General features: G+C 64.5%; 1 protein-coding gene across 1 annotated transcript; it reads right to left on the minus strand.

Moving 5' to 3' along the window:
* Nucleotides 1-1833: 1833 nt before the first annotated feature.
* On the minus strand, nucleotides 1834-14179 carry MKNK2 (MAPK interacting serine/threonine kinase 2). The gene is made up of 14 exons (XM_082649839.1): nucleotides 14040-14179; nucleotides 13763-13897; nucleotides 10131-10218; nucleotides 9932-10033; nucleotides 9754-9851; nucleotides 7588-7667; nucleotides 7193-7266; nucleotides 6842-6946; nucleotides 6645-6700; nucleotides 6460-6555; nucleotides 5806-6000; nucleotides 4871-5035; nucleotides 4108-4151; nucleotides 1834-3765 (listed from the first exon to the last, which is right to left on the minus strand). The coding sequence occupies exons 2-14, from the start codon at nucleotides 13811-13813 to the stop codon at nucleotides 3528-3530; spliced, it is 1392 nt and encodes a 463-aa protein (XP_082505965.1). The 5' UTR covers nucleotides 13814-13897; nucleotides 14040-14179; the 3' UTR covers nucleotides 1834-3527.
* Between the last annotated feature and the right edge of the window lie 2340 nt (nucleotides 14180-16519).

Here is a 16519-nt window from a genome sequence, read left to right on the forward strand (position 1 = left end):
GCTGCAACTTGGCAGGCGGCACGGGGCAGGCAGAGGTCAGCGGCGGGGCCTGGAGGGGATGGGCAGAGCTCGGTGCCACCTAGGAGGGCAGTGGCTTGGCATGCGGCACCCACCCCATTCCCCCCACATATACCGGGCCAGGCAAGGGACGGGGTGGGGCCTGGAGGAATTGGGAGGGGGACTGCGGGGTTTGAGAGGAGGGCTCTAGCAGGCGCTCAGCGGTAGGGCCAGGCTCCAAGGTGCGCCTGAAGGTTCCTCTGGAAGGGCCAGGTGGGGGAGGATGCCACCTGGCGAGCCTGGGATCCTGGGCAGGAGAGGGGATCCTAGCGCATACACCTTGCCAGGAGGCCTTTTGGACAGCCCGGAGAGCCCCCCTCTCGCCGCCCCGCCAACATGCAGGCTGTCCCCGGGCGCTGGCAGACACCCAGCATCTGTGCGCTCTGTGGCCTCCACCCTCACCAGGCCCGTCAGCCCTCACTGGACTGGCTGCAAGGATGACAATGGCTCTCGGGGTCCTTTGGGCCCCAAGCCCACACTCCACCTGGTGACAAGAACAGTCCTTCCAAAATGGCATCTGATGGGGTCCGTACCCTGCTCACTTTCTTCCTACGGGTGTCCACCCAGGGGCAATGAAACAACCACTGGACAAACGTACACTGATGTTCACAGCATGACTCACAACTCAAAAGAGCGGGAACCTCCGTGTCCATCGATGGGTGATGGATAAACACAGTGTGGTCCAGATGATGGACCAATCACTCAGCCATGTAAGGGAGTGAGACACTGACACATGCCGCAACACAGATGGACCTCGAGGACGTGATGCTCAGTGAGAGAAGCCAGACACAGAAGGCTCCGGGGGCTGACCTGGACTGGCCCACCCTGGGACTGCCTGCTCCCCACCCCAGGCCCTGCAGAGACGACCACATCTACTTCTTTCTTGTCCCTCTCGCTGTACTACCTGCTGGCCTCCTCACCTGGCTCCTCTCAGATCCCCGTTGTCAGTTGAGGAAACTGACAAGCACAGCAGTCCTTAACCACTGGACTCCACTGCCACCCCCTTTTGGCTCCTGCCTGCAGGTAGCCCTCCCTCACCCACCGCCTCCCTCTCCACCCGCATGCCCCCCCAGGATCTGAAGTCAGCCCTGGACTGTCCAGCAAAACCCTGCCTACAGCAAGAACTTAATCATGGCTGAGGGGATGGAGTCTAGAGAGGGAGGCGGGCCAGACATGAGGGGGAGGTTTGGAACACCGGGTTTTATCGAATTAGGTTGCGGCGGTCCAAAGACGCCCCTCCCCCACACAAAGCTGTTTTCCCATCTCCCTCTGGATCTGGGACAGCTGTGCGCTTGACCCCAACCTAAGCTCAGACGTGGGGAGGTGATGCAGGAAGGCTTCCGAGGACAGGCCGCTCAGATCCACCGGCCATGCTGCGAGGGAGCCCAAGCCACGCAGGAGGCCACGTGTGGGCACCTGGCCCTCGTTCCCAGCCGAGCCAGCCTTGGTGCCAGCCCAGCCCACACCTGCAGATGAGTCTTTCCCAGCCGAGGACCCAGGTGTCCTGGAGCAGAGAGAAGCCAAGCCCACTCGCGCCCCATCTGAATCGGTGACTCACAGCATCACCGGGAATATCAAAATGCCTTCGGGCCACTAGGTTTGAGCAGCTCGTCGCAAGGCAACAGAAAGCAGGGTGCGGGTGCGCAAACTAGTTTTTATGACTTTTATTAAATCCTTACAAAACAGAATACAAAATACCGGCGTTGACAGTTGGTGTAAAGGAAAACTTCTGAGCTGTATCAGTTCACCTGGTACAGTGGAGTTAAAGTGCTTGGACGTTTTTCCCCCACTTAAAAAAAATTTGACTTTTTTTTGTCTTTTTTACACATCTTAACGTTGAAACACTGCTGTGCCCCCTTCCCCCCAGCGCCAGGCTCGTTCACAGTAACGGTTCTGACCAGTCCTCCGGGCCGCACTGTCGTTGTGACAGGGGTGGGGGAGGAAGTGGCTGTCCCACCTTTGAGGGAAAAAAAAAAAAAGCTGCTCACAGCTCAGCTTTCCGGAGTAAAATGGCCATGGCGCCTGCAGCGGGCGAGAGTCCATTTGTTTCTTTTTTACAAAAAGGCAGAATCCTCGGTTGCAAAACGTGGAATCACTGATGGGCGAGAAATGATGGGGGGTGGCCTCCCCACCCCCGGAGTCTTTGGAAAGGCCAGTCCACAGATCGGCGGGCGGGCGGGACGGGGCGGTGGCCCCCCACCAGCCACCAAGGACGGCGACAATCTCCGAGACTCGGGGGACCGCAGAGACGGCACTCGAGCCCCCCACGCCTCGAGGCCCGCCCCCCCCCCCACATTCAAGTATTCGTCACGAACAGGGAAGGGAAGTCAGCTGATGTTCTGGAAAACTAACGAGACAGGACGAACAGCTAGGAGCCGGAGGGCGGTCTGGGCGGCTGCCCGCGCCCCCAACCCCGGCAGAAGCCCGTGTGCACGTGGAAAAGGAAGCCTGTGAATTGCATAGAGTCTCCCACCCGAGGACGAAGGGCGTCAGAGTCTCCCCAGCCCGGCGGGTCACGCGACGTCTGACTCAGGCGCGGGCGGAAGGGGCGCGGCAGCTGCGGCCTTTTCCTGAAGGTGGGCGGAACAGAGACGCCGCCCTGGGGGGGTCCCGCGAGACCCCGGGGACGGGGCTGAGAGAGCTTCCACGCCAGACCCGAGGGGCGGCCGGGCAGGACGTGGCCGTGGTCAGACTGAGCCCTGAGAAGGGGCACTCGGGTGCCCGGGTCGGGGGTCCGCGGGACCCCCACTTCGGCTGACGGGGGCCTGTCCGGCTCCTCGCGCTTCCTCTGGCGCCCCCATTCGCGGGTGGGCACTCCCCAGTGGAGAGGCCAGGGGAGGGGCCCCGGGCAGCCGCAGCTTAAGGTCAAGGTTCGAGGGAGCCCCGATTGTCAGTCGGCGGGGGCTCCAGCGGGCGGCACCACCCCGCCTGCCCCCAGGCCCCGCCCTTTGACAGGGGAGACGTGAGAAGCCCCCGGCCCGCCCGGGTGTCTGAGGGGAGGGAAGGAGCTACCGTCTCGTCGAGGGAAGGTGGGTGGGGGTCGACCCGTCCCTGAAAACACTGTGAGGGCCGGGGAGGTGGGCGGCGAGGTCCCGCCGGCTCGGGGAGACGCCACGCCCTCCTCTCCTGAGTCACGCGTGCGGCGGGGAGCGGCCTTCACAGTACCCGGCGCATCCCGGGCCGGGGCGGCGGGAGGGCCCCACCCAGCCACAGGCCCTCCGCTCTCCTCCCCGAGCGCCTGCTCTGCGTTTAACACCATTGAAAGGGAAAAAAAACAAAACAAAAGGAGGGGAACAGGAAAAAAAACCCAACAGCAAAAACCTTATATAAAAAGACCCCCGAGCTGAGCTTAGCGCCTCGGAATCCAGCCGGGGGAGGGCAGCCCGCTGGTCACCCGCGGGCAATAGCTTAAAAAAATCTTTAGACTTGACGGGGTGAGAGGCGGCCTATGTACAAAGGGAAGGAGAGGATCACGCGTGGTCTCCCACCAGGACCACGGGGGCCGCGGACAGGCTGGCTCGCTGCCGCCGCTGGGCCAACTTGGACTGGGAGGGCGGGGACAGCTGCAAGCAGCGTGAGGTAGCTCGGATGACCACGGGCTGCTCCTGCCCCGCCTCCTCGGCCGCGTCCTCCTCGCGCTGGGCCAGCTGCCGGTTCATGGCAATGGCCTCGGCCGCGAACGACGTGAGGTCTTTGGCGCAGCTGTTCCTGGGGACAGGGTGGGGGGTCAGCAAGGAGGGGGAGGTAGCCGCCGGCCCGTCCCCCCTGCTTCCCTCGGGACCCCCGGGGTCTGTGCAGTGCCCTGGGGGAGGGGCTGCACGCCCCAGGAAGCCCCAGACTTCGCAGGGGGCGGGAAGGGCCGGCGGACTGGAATTCGCGGTGGGGTCACAAACTCATCACCCGGTACAAGGACACCCAAGCGCTTGGACGGCTTCCCCCGCCAAGACTGAAAGAGGATCGTGTAGTCTTCTTTAAACATCTTAACATTTAGCGCCCCCTCCTGGACCCGGGGCTCCCCGCTCGGAGCCTGAGATCCCACACGGGCCTCACCTCTGCAGGACCATGGGCGTGGGCAGGGTGTTCTCCGGGGCGCACTGCAAGGAGACAGGAGAGGTGAGGCTGGAGAGCAGAGCCCGCCCGCCTCGGGGCGCCCAGCTGGCTGTGACAGCACCGGGGGTTAAGGCGGTGCACCTGCCCGGGAACCGAGCCAGGCTGGGGGGAGGGGCGCGGCCCGAGCCGGGCGAGCGTGGTGGACGTTGCCAGACCGCGTGATGGGCGGGGCCTGCCTCTCACCAAAGCTGCCCCAGTTCCCAGCAGGGGTTGGGAGCCCGCTCCAACAGCCCATCTGCCTTGACAGTGGGGCCCCAGTCTTTGCTCCCCACAGTGCCAACTTGTATTTTTGTTAAGCCCCCTGCCCTGTTGGCCTAGGCATCTGCCCCGCCAGGACAGCAACTGGGCAGAAGAAACAGCAAGCTCTTCTCAGCTTGGTGGGGACAGAGCCTTGGACGGGGGGTGGCAGGCCCCTGCCTGCCACCTGGCTGACCTCAGCTTGACACTCTGTTCCAGGTGAGAAGAGGCCCCTGCGCCTCCAGGACACAGGGCCTGGTGACTCACTGAGAAGCAGCTCTTGCAGTCCCAACTCAACCTGGCCAGCAGGCAGTGGGGGCCTCCCTGCTGCGCCCTTGCCCGCTCTGGGGGGTCTCGATGCTGAGCCGCCTAGGGCTGTCGTACCCTTGTGCTCTGAGTCACCCCAGCCCAGTGGCAGAGGCTGGAGGCCAGCCGCCCCCCAGGCCTCCCTGGTGCTCCCACTCACCCCCTGCACCCAGGGGTGCTGCAGGACTTGGGCAGCACTCAGCCTCTGCTTGGCGTCACGGACGAGGAGCTTGGAGATGAGGTCTTTGGCAGCAAAGGAAATGTGGGCCCAGTCCTTCTCCGGAAACTCGTACTTGCCCTCCTGGATGCTCTCAAACAGCATGTTCTGGAGGGAACATGGAAGGTGGGGTGAGCTGCAGCCAGCAATGGCTGAGGCCTCGTCGCAGACGCCTGGCAGGCCTGGACCCAGAGGAGCACCGATGAGTGACAAGTTCTGTCAGGGTCCCCAGCCTCCACCAGCTGCATGTGACCTGGGCCCAGGCTTAGGGTCGGGGAAAGTGCCCTGAGCTCAGCTGGCAAGGCCAGGGGATCTGGCAGGCCAAGGAGGGCAGGGACCCACCCAACTGGCGGTGGCTGGGAGGCTGGGCCAGAGAGTGGACTCGGGGAGGCACTTGGTGGGCTCTGCTCAAGTGGGGCCCGATTTACTGAAGGGTGGCTCTGGACGGCCAGGCTCTGGGGGGATCAGGCCATGAAGCCTGAGCCTCACATGGTGGGTAGAAGGCTGGAACCTGGCCACCTCAAACCATAGGCCTCGCCCCACCTCAACTTCCTGACCCCTGACTGCTTTCTCCTGTTGGGCTGGGGAACCCAACAAGCCTCTAGAAACCCAGAAAGGTCAGGCCGGCAGTGGCCTGTGGATGTTGTCAGTGGTTGGAGGCCAGGCCCTTAGGGGTGCTCAGGGGGGTTCACAGGCCAGCTCCTCCAGGGTGGGGGGTAGGTGTGTGCATGGACCAAGCCTTGGGGTGCACTGGGCAGGCAGGGGTGAGAGTGCACGTGTGTGTGTGTGTGTGTGTGTGTGTGTGTGTGTGTGTGTATGCCGAGGCAGGCCAGACGCGGTGCTCGGGGGAGGGGTGCACGGCAGGACCCCACTCGCACCTGGCAGGCCGGGCAGGCCTCGCCGCGGTCCCAGCCGCAGTCGCTGCCGCAGTGGCCCACGAAGGGCGGGTAGCCGCTGAGCAGGATGTAAAGGATGACGCCCAGGCTCCAGAGGTCGCAGCGCTTGTCATAGATGCTTGCCTCCTCGCTGAAGGCCTCCACCACCTCCGGGGCCATGTACTCGGCGGAGCCGCACTGCGGGCGGGAGCGGGGGCATCAGGGCCCGCGGAGGGGGGATAGGGGGGCGCCCCGACAGGGACTTCACGGAGCCCAAAGCCAGACAGCCCTGACCGACCAATCACAGGTTGCTGAGGGAGCCAGCCCCGCCTTCGCCCTGCCGGCCAATCACAGGCTGCTGAGGGATTCGGCCACGCCCCCAACCCCCCCGCCCAATCAACAGGTGCCGGGAGCCCGCCCAGCCTCACCGCGCCCGACCACGGCCCCGCCCAGCCGCTCTGCCCGGCCAATCAGCGGCTGTTGCTAAGCGGAAGCCAGAGTTCCGAGGCCCGAGCCGCCAAGCAGGCTCCGCACCTCGAGGTTATGCAACTGTAGCCTGGCACCGGATTCGGGGGCCATTCCCGCCCTTTCCGCCCCTGCCAGCTACCCCTCCCCCCCGCACCCCACTCGGGGCGCCCTGACCCCGCAGGCCCTCACCGGGGTGAGCAGCTCCGGGGTGGAGATGGGGGAGCAGTCCCCGTTGAGTTTGATGCCACTGCCCAGATCAAAGTCACAGATCTTCACGGGGGACACCTGGGCAGGGTCAGAAGGGGCTGTGAGGGTGGCGTCCCGACCCTGGGGGCCCTGGCCCGCAGGAAAGGCCACCCCCCGGTGCCCCTCACCTGGTTGGGGTGCTCACAGAGGATGTTTTCCGGCTTTAGGTCCCTGTGGGCGATGCCTGCAGGAAGAATCAAGAACCACGAGGGCAGGTCAGGGGTCCATGGGTGGGTGGACACATCTTCCAGGAGTCCTGGGCAGGTGGGCTGGGCGCAAGGCTAGACACCCAGGGACCCCTGGGGCAGGCAGAGTGGCCACTCACCTTTGTTGTGCAGGAAGTCCAGGGCGCTGGCCACATCCTGCACCACCACGCTGGCCTCCAGTTCGTTAAAGTGCCGCCGCTTGTGTATGTGGCTCAGGATGGAGCCTGGGCCAGGCCATGGAGCAGAACACACAGGGGTCACCTCCACTGCCCAACGGCCAGCACCCACCCCACCCTGGCAGGGAAGCCCCCACTCTGGCCTCCTCGGGTCCAGAGTCCTCCAACCTGAGCTGGCGTGTGGACCCCACAAGGCCCCTCTGATGTGCAGGCCCCCCTGAAAGGTTCTCCCTGGTGGCCCTAAACCCCCGGCCCATTAAGATCAGATGGAAAAGCCTGCCAGGCCCCACGTACCGCCCCGCATCTTCTCAAACACCAGGTAGAAACGGTCGTCTTCCTCAAAGAACTCAATCAGCTCTAGAACGTTCCTGGGGTGGGGGCAGGGAGGTGGGGGAGGAGTGAGGCTTCCTCAGGCCTGTGGGCAGCCACAGAACTGCCCAGCAGGGGCCCGCCTTCTCCACCCCACCTACCCACAGGAAGGCTGCGCCCGGGGCCACGGGCCTGCTTCCACCTTGCCCACCTCGGACTGTCAGCCTGCCTGCCACTGGGCCCACCCACAATGCCCAGCACAGGGCCTGGCACATTGTGGGTGCTCACTAAGTGCTTGCTGGGGGTGATGAGGCACTCGGGCCCATTCAGCCACTGAAAGATGGCTCGGGGCCCAGTGTTGTGAGGGTAGGTCACATTACCTGTGTCCCTGGCACTGATACAACATCTCCACCTCCCGGAAAACCCTACTCCGAATGTGGCCCGGCTGCTTCTCAATGATCTGAAATGTCAGCGGGGGGAGGACACACACACAGACACCAACTGGGTCAGCCAGACCCCCTACAGCCTGAGACCCGCCCCCCCTCCCCTGCCAGAAACTTCCCCTGTCAGAAACTTCTCCTGTGTCACGCGTGAAGCTCGTCAGAGCTTACATTTTGAAGTTCTGGAAAGCGGAGCTATCCTATGGGGGCCCAGAATTTACTGAAAGTCAATACTGTGGTGTCAGAACAAACTGGGGGCAATGTGTTTCCCCAGAGGCATCACAGGAGGGGCGAGCGGGACAGGAGCCGGTAGCTCTCCGCCCCTGACTGCCACAAGCCTTGGGGTGTATTTGGGGCCTGGAGCCCCTGCAAGATACTCCTTCAGGGCAGCAGGTTCCTTAGCCTAGCGGCCTGCTCTCCCTGACCAGGAGACTGGGGGCCACTGTGCTGGCTCACACACCACCCAGGGGACTGGAGGGGCCTAGGGGCGCCTGGCTGCCAGCCAAGACATCCCATTTGCCTGGGAACCAGTCTGGACAGATGCCCCAGCCCCGTAAGCCCAAGTCTGTTTCAGGCCAGGTCAGTGGGCACAGCCGCCCAGGACCCCAGAGCCTCAGGAAACCAGCCCACACCTCTGCGCCCACCCCCCTCTGGCACCCAGGAGCTCTAAGGACAGGAGGGTTCTGGGCCCACAGCCTGGGGTGAGCCGCTTCGCTCCCAGAGAGGGGAGGTCAAAAAGCGCGTGCCAAAAAAAAAAAAAGAAGTGCGTGCCAGCTCTTTCCCAGCAAAGCCAGGCCGCACACACCTCCTGGGAACCTCTTCCCAGGTTGGACCTAGGGCCCCCTCTCACTAGGTGGGTGGGCGGCCTGGGTCACCACTGTGCCCAGGGCTCCCGGCCCACCAGCAGCCTGGGGGAGGGGACGTGGTGTGCTCCACTGGCCAGGCTCCAGCAGCAGGCGGGCACGCACATCCACTGGTCACTGGGGCTCGGCCACCACCCTAAGCACTGTCCGACCTGTCTAGTGACAAATACACCTGCCCCACAGAGGGGCAGAACCACCAGATGCCAGGGCTCCTTGAGATAATGCCAGCAGCCGTGCCCTCCTGGAGTTACCTGAACCTCATTCCATCCCTTGGGAATGTGGCTAGGGCCCCCCCACTCCACGGAGGAGACAGCGGTTCCTCTTGAGAGGGGATGGCCTTCTGAGGGGTCACACACGGTACAACTAACCCAACCCCCTGAGCCTTGGTTTCCCTGTCCATCAGAGTGACAGAAGCCAGGCTGCCCAGCAGGGGCCTTAGGAAGGAGGACACTGACCGTGCAGAATGTGCTTGATGCGTGCTAGGTGTGCAGTCCTATGGCACCATCACCCACCCAACCCGGTCGCTCCCAGGGGGTGGGGACCACAGCCACCCTGGTCACCACGCTTCCACCAGGGCCTGAGGCTTCCGGGCCAGCCCGCTTGCCACTGTGCACCTGGCCCTCCTTCCTGGGCAGCCAGCCTCCCGTTACCCCACCCAGCCCAGATGCAGGGTCACGAGGGAAGCCTGGAAGGCTTTTTGGAACGCAGGGTCTGACGCCCGGCCAGGCAACGCAGGCTGCGCAGGCGCACACTGGGTCAGAGGCGGCCCAGGGCTTGCAGGAGGCTCTTGCAGGCCTTCCCTGGTCTCCCCTGATGCCCAGCTCCCCCAGGGCCCCGAATAGGGCATTGCCTTTCAATGTTTGTAACCAGTACAGGGAAGCATTCGTCATCCCTGGGGACAGGGGCCTGGCCCGAGTGACCCAGCAGGTGAGCATCAGCTCTGACTGAAGCCCCCAGTTCTCGGCGGTCCCTCTGGCACCAGGTCCTTGGCCACCTGTGCAGCGGGGCCACCCCTTGTCACTTCTCACCCGGACTTGGGGGCTCAGCCCAGGCTGACCTGGATTCCCAGGTGTGGCCTGAGTCACCAGCCTTGAGGCCATTTTTAGACACTGGTTTTCCCCGCCTGCCAGTCCGGCAGCTCAAATGCCAGCTCCCCTCCTTTTGCCACCCCTGGAGGGTGCCAGATCCCAGGCACGGCTGGGGAGGGGCGAGGGGGCCGCCCAGGTGCTGGGGCCTGTCTCACCTTGACGGCATACTCCTGGCTGGTGATGAGGTTGACGCAGGTCTGCACACGGGCGTGGGCACCCTCCCCAAGCACGTCCTCCTGCAGCTGGTAGACGTCTGCGGAGCAGGGGGCCAGTGAGAGCCACCCTGGGCCGGCCCATCTCCCCGACACCGCTGCCCCCGCCGGCCCCACTCACCTTCGAACCTGCCTGAAAAGCTGTCGGTGGCCCGGCACCTCTTCTTCTTCTTGCTCCTTTTCTTGGCATCGGGGATGTCGATGGGCTGGCTTGCAGGCATATCTGTGCAGGGGGAGCTAGAGGTGAGGCCCGCCTGGCTCAGGAGGTGGCCCAGCCCTCTGCCACCGCCAGAGGCTCGCCCTCCCCTCCAGCCCCTCACCAGGGCGGGCCGGGCACTCCAGGACGAAGTCAGGCTCCCCGTGGTGGGCCTGGTCTAGGGAGAAGGCCAGTTCGAAAGGATTCTGCCCCTGCAGGAGAGGAGAGGACAGAGCTCAGGCCCCAGCCCTGCGGGGCAGCTGCACCCAGAGTGCCCCAGTCTCCACGTCCGCACGCTGCGGAGCAGAAAGCCTGGCTCTGCCTGACCACAAGGAAATGGACCTTTCACCCCCAGCCCAAGGCCCTCGGGGCCTCTGGGGAGGGGATGTGGTATGGGAAGAGGCCAGACGCAGGCAGGGGAGGGGGTGCTGCCTCCCAGGCCAGGTCTGAGTCGCCGTGGGGCACCAGGCCACGTTTTGAGCCTCGGTTTGCTCACCTGCAGGATGGGGCCAGCACCACAACATGGCTGACCGCCCGCGCCCCTGCCGTGCCCCGGCGCAGGGATCAAAGGCGCAGGGCAGCCAGTGGGAGGGAGTGAGTCAGCGGCTTCCCGGAGTGGGGCTCCCAGCCAGGCGGCCCTGCCTGCTTTCCCATGGCTTCCTGGTCTCAGTCTCCCCTCTGTGTAATGGGGCACCACTGCCCTCCTTGCCTCTCACTGTCCGCTCATCCCCACTGCACCTCCCGGCCCGAGACGATTCCCGCCACCACACCTCTGCTCCTGATGCGCCCACAATGCGCCCCGTCCCCCAGATCTGCGCCTCTCTCCTGGTCCGACCCCTCGCTCGTCTGCTTCCAGCTCCGCACCGCTGGGACCCGGCTCCGGGGTATCACGGGAAAGGCACCTGCGGTCTCCCGCGTGAGCACCGGGCCGCTCTCTCGCCCGGCCACAGCCGCACTGTCCCGTGTACCCTCAGACACACCAGGATGGAGCCCCTCACAGGCCGCGGTGTCCAGCTAAGGAAACAGCCCTTGAGCAGGAAGGGGCCTGCTCAAGGTCACCTGACAGCCCCCGGGACTGGGGCGGGGTGCGTGGGATCCTAACAAGGGAACGAAGGCAGCTGGGGTTCCTCCAGTTTCTGCGGATCCAGCGTGAGGACTGGCAGCCCCCGGCAAAGCACGAGGCTGAGGCTTTAAGGCTGAGGCTCTGAGGCCCCACCGTGTTTCTCTAGGAGTTTGCTCTCATTTAGCTCCCCGAATCCTGGGGGTCCAGGTGGCCAGGGCTTCAGGTGGGCGTGGGGGCCCTGTACAAACAGCAGTGGCTCCAGCTCTGATGCTGGAGGACCTGGGTCAAGTCACTGCCTCTCTCTGGGCCTTGGGACAAGGGGAAGCAGGTCTCCAGCAGGAGGGCCATCTGGCAGAGAAGGAACTCCGGGAGAGCCCCAGGGAGATACCCAGGGGCCTAACAGCAGAAGGGGCCAGGCCAGATTCCTGCAGACGGGAGGCCCGGAAGCCAGTCCGGCAGCACAGGGGCAGGCAGAGGTCACAGGGAGCGGCTGAAAAACAGGCGTGGGCCCTCCCGGCCTCGCCACCCACCCGCCCTGCAGATAGTTGCTAGGAGGCCCAGCGGGCGGGGGAGGGGAGGAAGGCGGCGCTCCAGCCTGTCGGCGCAAGATCGTCCACCAGCACCTGCCTCTGCCGGCCCAGGGGTCCGGCACCCCCGGGGAGCCAGGCACACGGCTGTGCCAGTACCGGCAGTCAGCGCTCTGAGAAGGCTCAGTCCAGGGGCGTCTGGAGGCGCCAGGTGACTCCCTCCTCCCAGAAGGAGGGGCCCCAGGGTGGCAACGTGGGGGTGATCAGGAGGGAGGGTGGACGTGAGGCTCGGGGCCAGCGGCGGCCCTCACCAGCTACTTCACCTCGGCCTAGTGACCTCAGCTCCGAGCCTGACCAGCACCCAGGGGTGACTCGAAAGGACCACGTAAGGGCATGAGGACCTCAGGGGGCCTGTCACCGACCCCACACCCCTGTGCCAACCTCCAATGCAAAGAGCTGGACCCTGGAGAGAAGGGGCGGCCAAGCCACCAAGGTGAAGGGACACTAGCCATGCCAGCTCCTGTGTCCCTGTCACCACGTGCGGGGGGTGCTAAGACAAATGCCCACGCTGTCCAAGGCTCCACTCTCCCATGTGGAAATGGGGAAAAATACATCAGAGACACCTGGCAGACGCTGCTGCCAGGCTGAGGGGAGGGAGGTGGCTGCGGCCCGAGGAAGCTTGGGGTGCAGCAGGAGGAGACACGTAGCGAGGCCGGCCTCTGGCCACCAGGAGGGCCACCTCAGAGCCAGCACTCCCGGCCCAGTGTCCCTCCAACTCCCTCAGGACTCCCACATTCCCACCTCAGCGCTGGGCTCTCGCACGGCCTGCAGAGGCCAACCCATAGTACCAGGCAGTGTTGCCAGGCCAGGCCCAGGGCTGGCTGTGGGCCTCCAGTCAGCAGGCCTTGGCAGGAGGTGGCTGGAACCATCCAGAAAGTTCGACTTTGCTTTGGCCACTGTGCCGGCCCCACGCGCTGACCCCATCTCGGCTCCCACCCAGCCCCCAGAGGGGACAGACCACCACCAGTGACGTCTCAAGTCCACCCTGCTCCCGCCCTGCCCTGAACACTTGGACGTGCCAAGGCTGTGGCTGCCCTGGGGGGAGAAGCCAGAATGACAGGCATGTGGGCAGGGGTGGGGCGCTGGCCCAGGACGCTGGCTGGACGGGCCTGGGAATTTTAACCCAAACAGTCTCAGCTCGCTCCTCCCACCCTGGTGTGCAGTTCGCCTGTAGGCGAGCGCGTACTCACACCCTCACACATGCACATACACCCAGGTCTTGCCTTCTCTAGAGGGCAACAGGTTCTTGCCCAAGAAGGCCCAGGGAAGCCATTACATAACGCGGCCAGCGGGGTGGGGTGGCCGCTGACATCACTGTGTCCCCTGGGCCAGGCCCTGTGGGGTCCCTGCCTAGCACCTGCCTGCCCCCCCACCCCCAGGCTCGCTCATCTGAGACTAGAACTGCAGCGGCCCCATGCCACAGCCGTGGGGCCCGCCGCAGAAACTTCCTGCTCCGACAGGAAATAGCCTTGGGCCTGGGGTGTCTGGGAGGTGCTGGGCTGGAAGGGCATCCAGTCCACTGCCCCATTCTGCAGACCACCCAGGAGTGTGTAGGGGAGGCCTGCAGCCCTGCCTGGGGTTCCAGAAGGAAGGGCCCCTCAGACCCCCGCAGGCCCCATGACGCTGGGGACCGGACTGTGGCCTGCTGACAGTCCCCAGCAGTGCACACTCGGCTGGGCTCTGCAGGGGACACACAGCCAGGGGCCCCCACGGGCAGGACGCCCCTCAGCCCTGCCCGGGGTTCCTGGAGGAAAGATCCCAGAGGCCCCAGGGCGCTAAGGACTGTGGCCTACTGAACTCCCCCCTGCTCACCATACCAGCACATGCCTGGCTCGGGTCGGCAGGGGACACATATGTAGGGGTCCCCAACCCGGTTTGGGGCTTCTAGAAGGAAGACCCGACAGGTCCCAGGGTGCTTGAGATTGGACTGTGGCCTGCTGACACCGCCCCCCCCCGACAATGCACACCAGGCTGGGGCAGCTCCAGGCGAAGGGTGGGGAGCTGGCACGAGCCCCGGTGGGTATCCTGGGGGGCGGGCTCCGCGTCCCGCCACCGGCCACTCGGGTGGTCCAGCCCGGGGCGGCCCCAAGACGACACGGCCCTCACCTTGAAGGAACGGTGGAAGCCCTGAAGTTCGGCTGTTTTCTTCTGCACCATCTTCTGTCCGGGCCCCGCCAGCGGGGGAGGGGACGCGGGGCCCGGGGGGCGGCCCGTGGGCGGGGGGCGGCCGGTGAGGGGACCCTGTGGGCGGGAGCAGACAAAGGAGGGCGTTGAGTGGCCGCGGCCGGCGCGCCGGGAGCCCGGGCCAGGGCGGCGAGGCTCCGTGGGGCCCGCTCTCCGCGTCAGGGTCGGGGTCGGGCCGGGGTCGCTGGGCCACACTCACCGGGGTCGGGCTCGGGCCGGGGCCGCAGTGCCGCCGCCCGAGACGCGTAGCCCGGAGCCCGCTGCGCGGACCGCGCGGGGAACAGCGCCGCCGCCGCCGCCGCCGCCGCCGCCACCGCGGACTCCTCCGCTAAGGCCGCCACCGCCGAGAGGAGCCGGGCGGGCCGCGTCGCCGCCACTTTTATAGGCCAGGCTCGCCACCACCCCCCCCCGCCCCCGCCCCCGCCCCGACGCAGACCCCGCCCCTCATGGCTCCGCCCATGCACGCACGGCGGGGGCGGGACTGGAAGGCCGCTCTGGCGGCGGGGCGTGTCTGCGCGCCTGCGCCGTGTGGTGCGCGGGGTTCGGGGGGCGGGACCCGGGAAGGGTCCTGGCGGGCGTGGGCAGGGTTGCTGGAGGCTCCGGGAGACCCGCAGGACCCTGAGACTGAGCCCAAGCCCGGCCCTGACCTCTGGCAACAACCGCAGTCTGTCGGCCGGGGCCTAGAATACACTGACTCCTTTGGGCGACACCCCTGCTCTAGAACCTGCCATGGCTCCCTCTTGCATCTCTGTTCTAGGATCTGCCGTGGCTCTCTTTTTGGGTTTCCCGATCCTGGCCCCAGCTGTCGTGCAGGCGCACCCAAACAGGCTTATAGGCCCAGCTGCCTCCCCAGGTTGCTTCCCAAGAGTTCACGTGATTGTTGGCTGGGAAAGGGGACCACATTAGGGGGTGGGGACAGACCTGTGAAGGACTGTCCTCCCGTCCTGCAAAGGAGTGCTTCGCCTGCCTGATGGAGAGAAAACCCAAGGGGTGGGGGCGACCAGGACGGGAGGCAAAACACAACCCCATTTTGGCTGGGGCCCCTGACCCAGGCTCTGAGAGAATCAGTCAGCTCTCTGTCCCCGCAGCCCAGTGGTGCATGGTCCTCAGACCCGTGTCTGGACTCTTAGTATTACAGGCCTGCGGAGGGAACTGTCCTCCCTCTCCTCCAGGCCCCAGCCTGTCCTTTCAGAGGCTTCCCACTACCCACCCCCAACTGTCCCCCAACGAGGCCTGAGCTGGACCGTCCCCTTGCCTGTTAGGCTACCTCTATTTCTGTGCTGCCCCCCAAGGCCACAGCTCAGGCCACAGGAGCTGTAAGACCTGACCTCAGCCAGCTCTGGGGTGTTTGGAGGGACCTGCAGGGAGCTCCCCGGCCAGCCCCCAGCCCTCCCCTGCCCCGTGCGTGTGCGTGTGTACGTGTGAGTGTGTGTGTGTGTGTGTGTGTGTGTGTGTCTGTAGACACACGTTGGCTCCAGGTGCTGGGGTGGGGCTGCTGGACTTGCCTGCCCAGGGGAAGCCTCAGGCTCCTTCCTCATCATCCCCACCCCCCTCCTTACCGGGCTGTCCCTCTCTGTGTGTACACCGTCACCTGCAGGTCTTCATGTGCTTCTGGATGGCATGGGTGTGTACAGATGCCCCTCGCCAGAAGGCCAGCTCTGAGAAAGCCCAGATCCCCGCACTGCTGGTCCAGCACCCAGCACAGGGCCTGGCACACACACAGGAAGTGCTCACTGAATAGTGCTGAAAAGAAAGGATGTATTTAAGCATGTGTGAGTGCGTATGTGCATGTCTGTGTGCACGCATATAGGGGTTGGGTAAGGTCTGAGCTTCCTGAGGCTGCGTCTGGAGCCCAGAAGTCTGAAATCCAGGTGTCATCAGCAAAGCCACACCCTCTCTGAAGGCTATAGGGGAGGATCCTTCCTACTTGTTCCAGCTTCTGGTGGTTGCTGGCAATCCCTAGTGCTCCTTGGCTCATGGCCTCATCACCTCAACTCTGCCTCATTGTCACGGGACCATCTTCTCTGTCTGTGTCTCTCCTCTCTCCTAAGGACACCAGTCATTGCATTAAGGCCACCCTAGGGACTTCTCTGGAGGTCCAGTGGTTAAGACTCCGTGCTTCCAGTGCAGGGGGCACAGGTTCGATCCCTGGTCAGGGAACTAAGATCCCACCTGATGCAACCAAAAAAAAAAAGGCCACCCTAATCTAGTACAACCTCATCTTAATTTGATCACACCTGCAAAGACCCTGTTTCCAAATGTCACATTCACAGGTTCTGGATGTTGGGACGTGGACATGTCTTTCTGAGGCACGCAGTTCAGATCAGACAGGAAGGGGACCCAATTTCTGGTGTGTGGCTGTGATACATCTATCTCCTGGTGCGGGTGTTTAGCTGTGTCCATCCTCATGTGTGTATCCATGGGGGTTGCCGGTCACGCTGACCTCAGGGAATAGAAATGAACTGAGGTCTTGCTTCAAGGCCATATTCCTCGGTCCAGCCGAGCTCAGTTCCTGGGCAGCCTGATTTGGGAGTCCGGCTGGTGGGGGTAGATTTTTTTTCCCAAAGCCAGAAGCACCATCCAGCCCTGGGCGCTGCTCAGAGGAACTGCCTTACCCTCACGCAGCCTGGACAGATGGTCCCTTGCTGGGCCCAGTACCACAGGTTGGGAAACAGGAAG

Source organism: Grampus griseus (assembly GCF_964374135.1).
Source record: "Grampus griseus genome assembly, chromosome: 3".
NCBI classification, from domain to species: domain Eukaryota; kingdom Metazoa; phylum Chordata; class Mammalia; order Artiodactyla; family Delphinidae; genus Grampus; species Grampus griseus.

What these genes read in the sequence shown, in the direction of transcription:
- MKNK2 (XM_082649839.1), bottom strand. Translation starts at nt 13,813, where the DNA reads ATGGTGCAGAAGAAAACAGCCGAACTTCAGGGCTTCCACCGTTCCTTC. An exon ending in GTTTGAGAAGATGCGGGGCG is followed by an intron (nt 6,947 to 7,192) that starts GTACGTGGGGCC and finishes GGCCTGGCCCAG; the next exon opens with GCTCCATCCTGAGCCACATA. An exon ending in CCCCGGAGCTGCTCACCCCG is followed by an intron (nt 6,001 to 6,459) that starts GTGAGGGCCTGC and finishes TCCCGCCCGCAG; the next exon opens with TGCGGCTCCGCCGAGTACAT.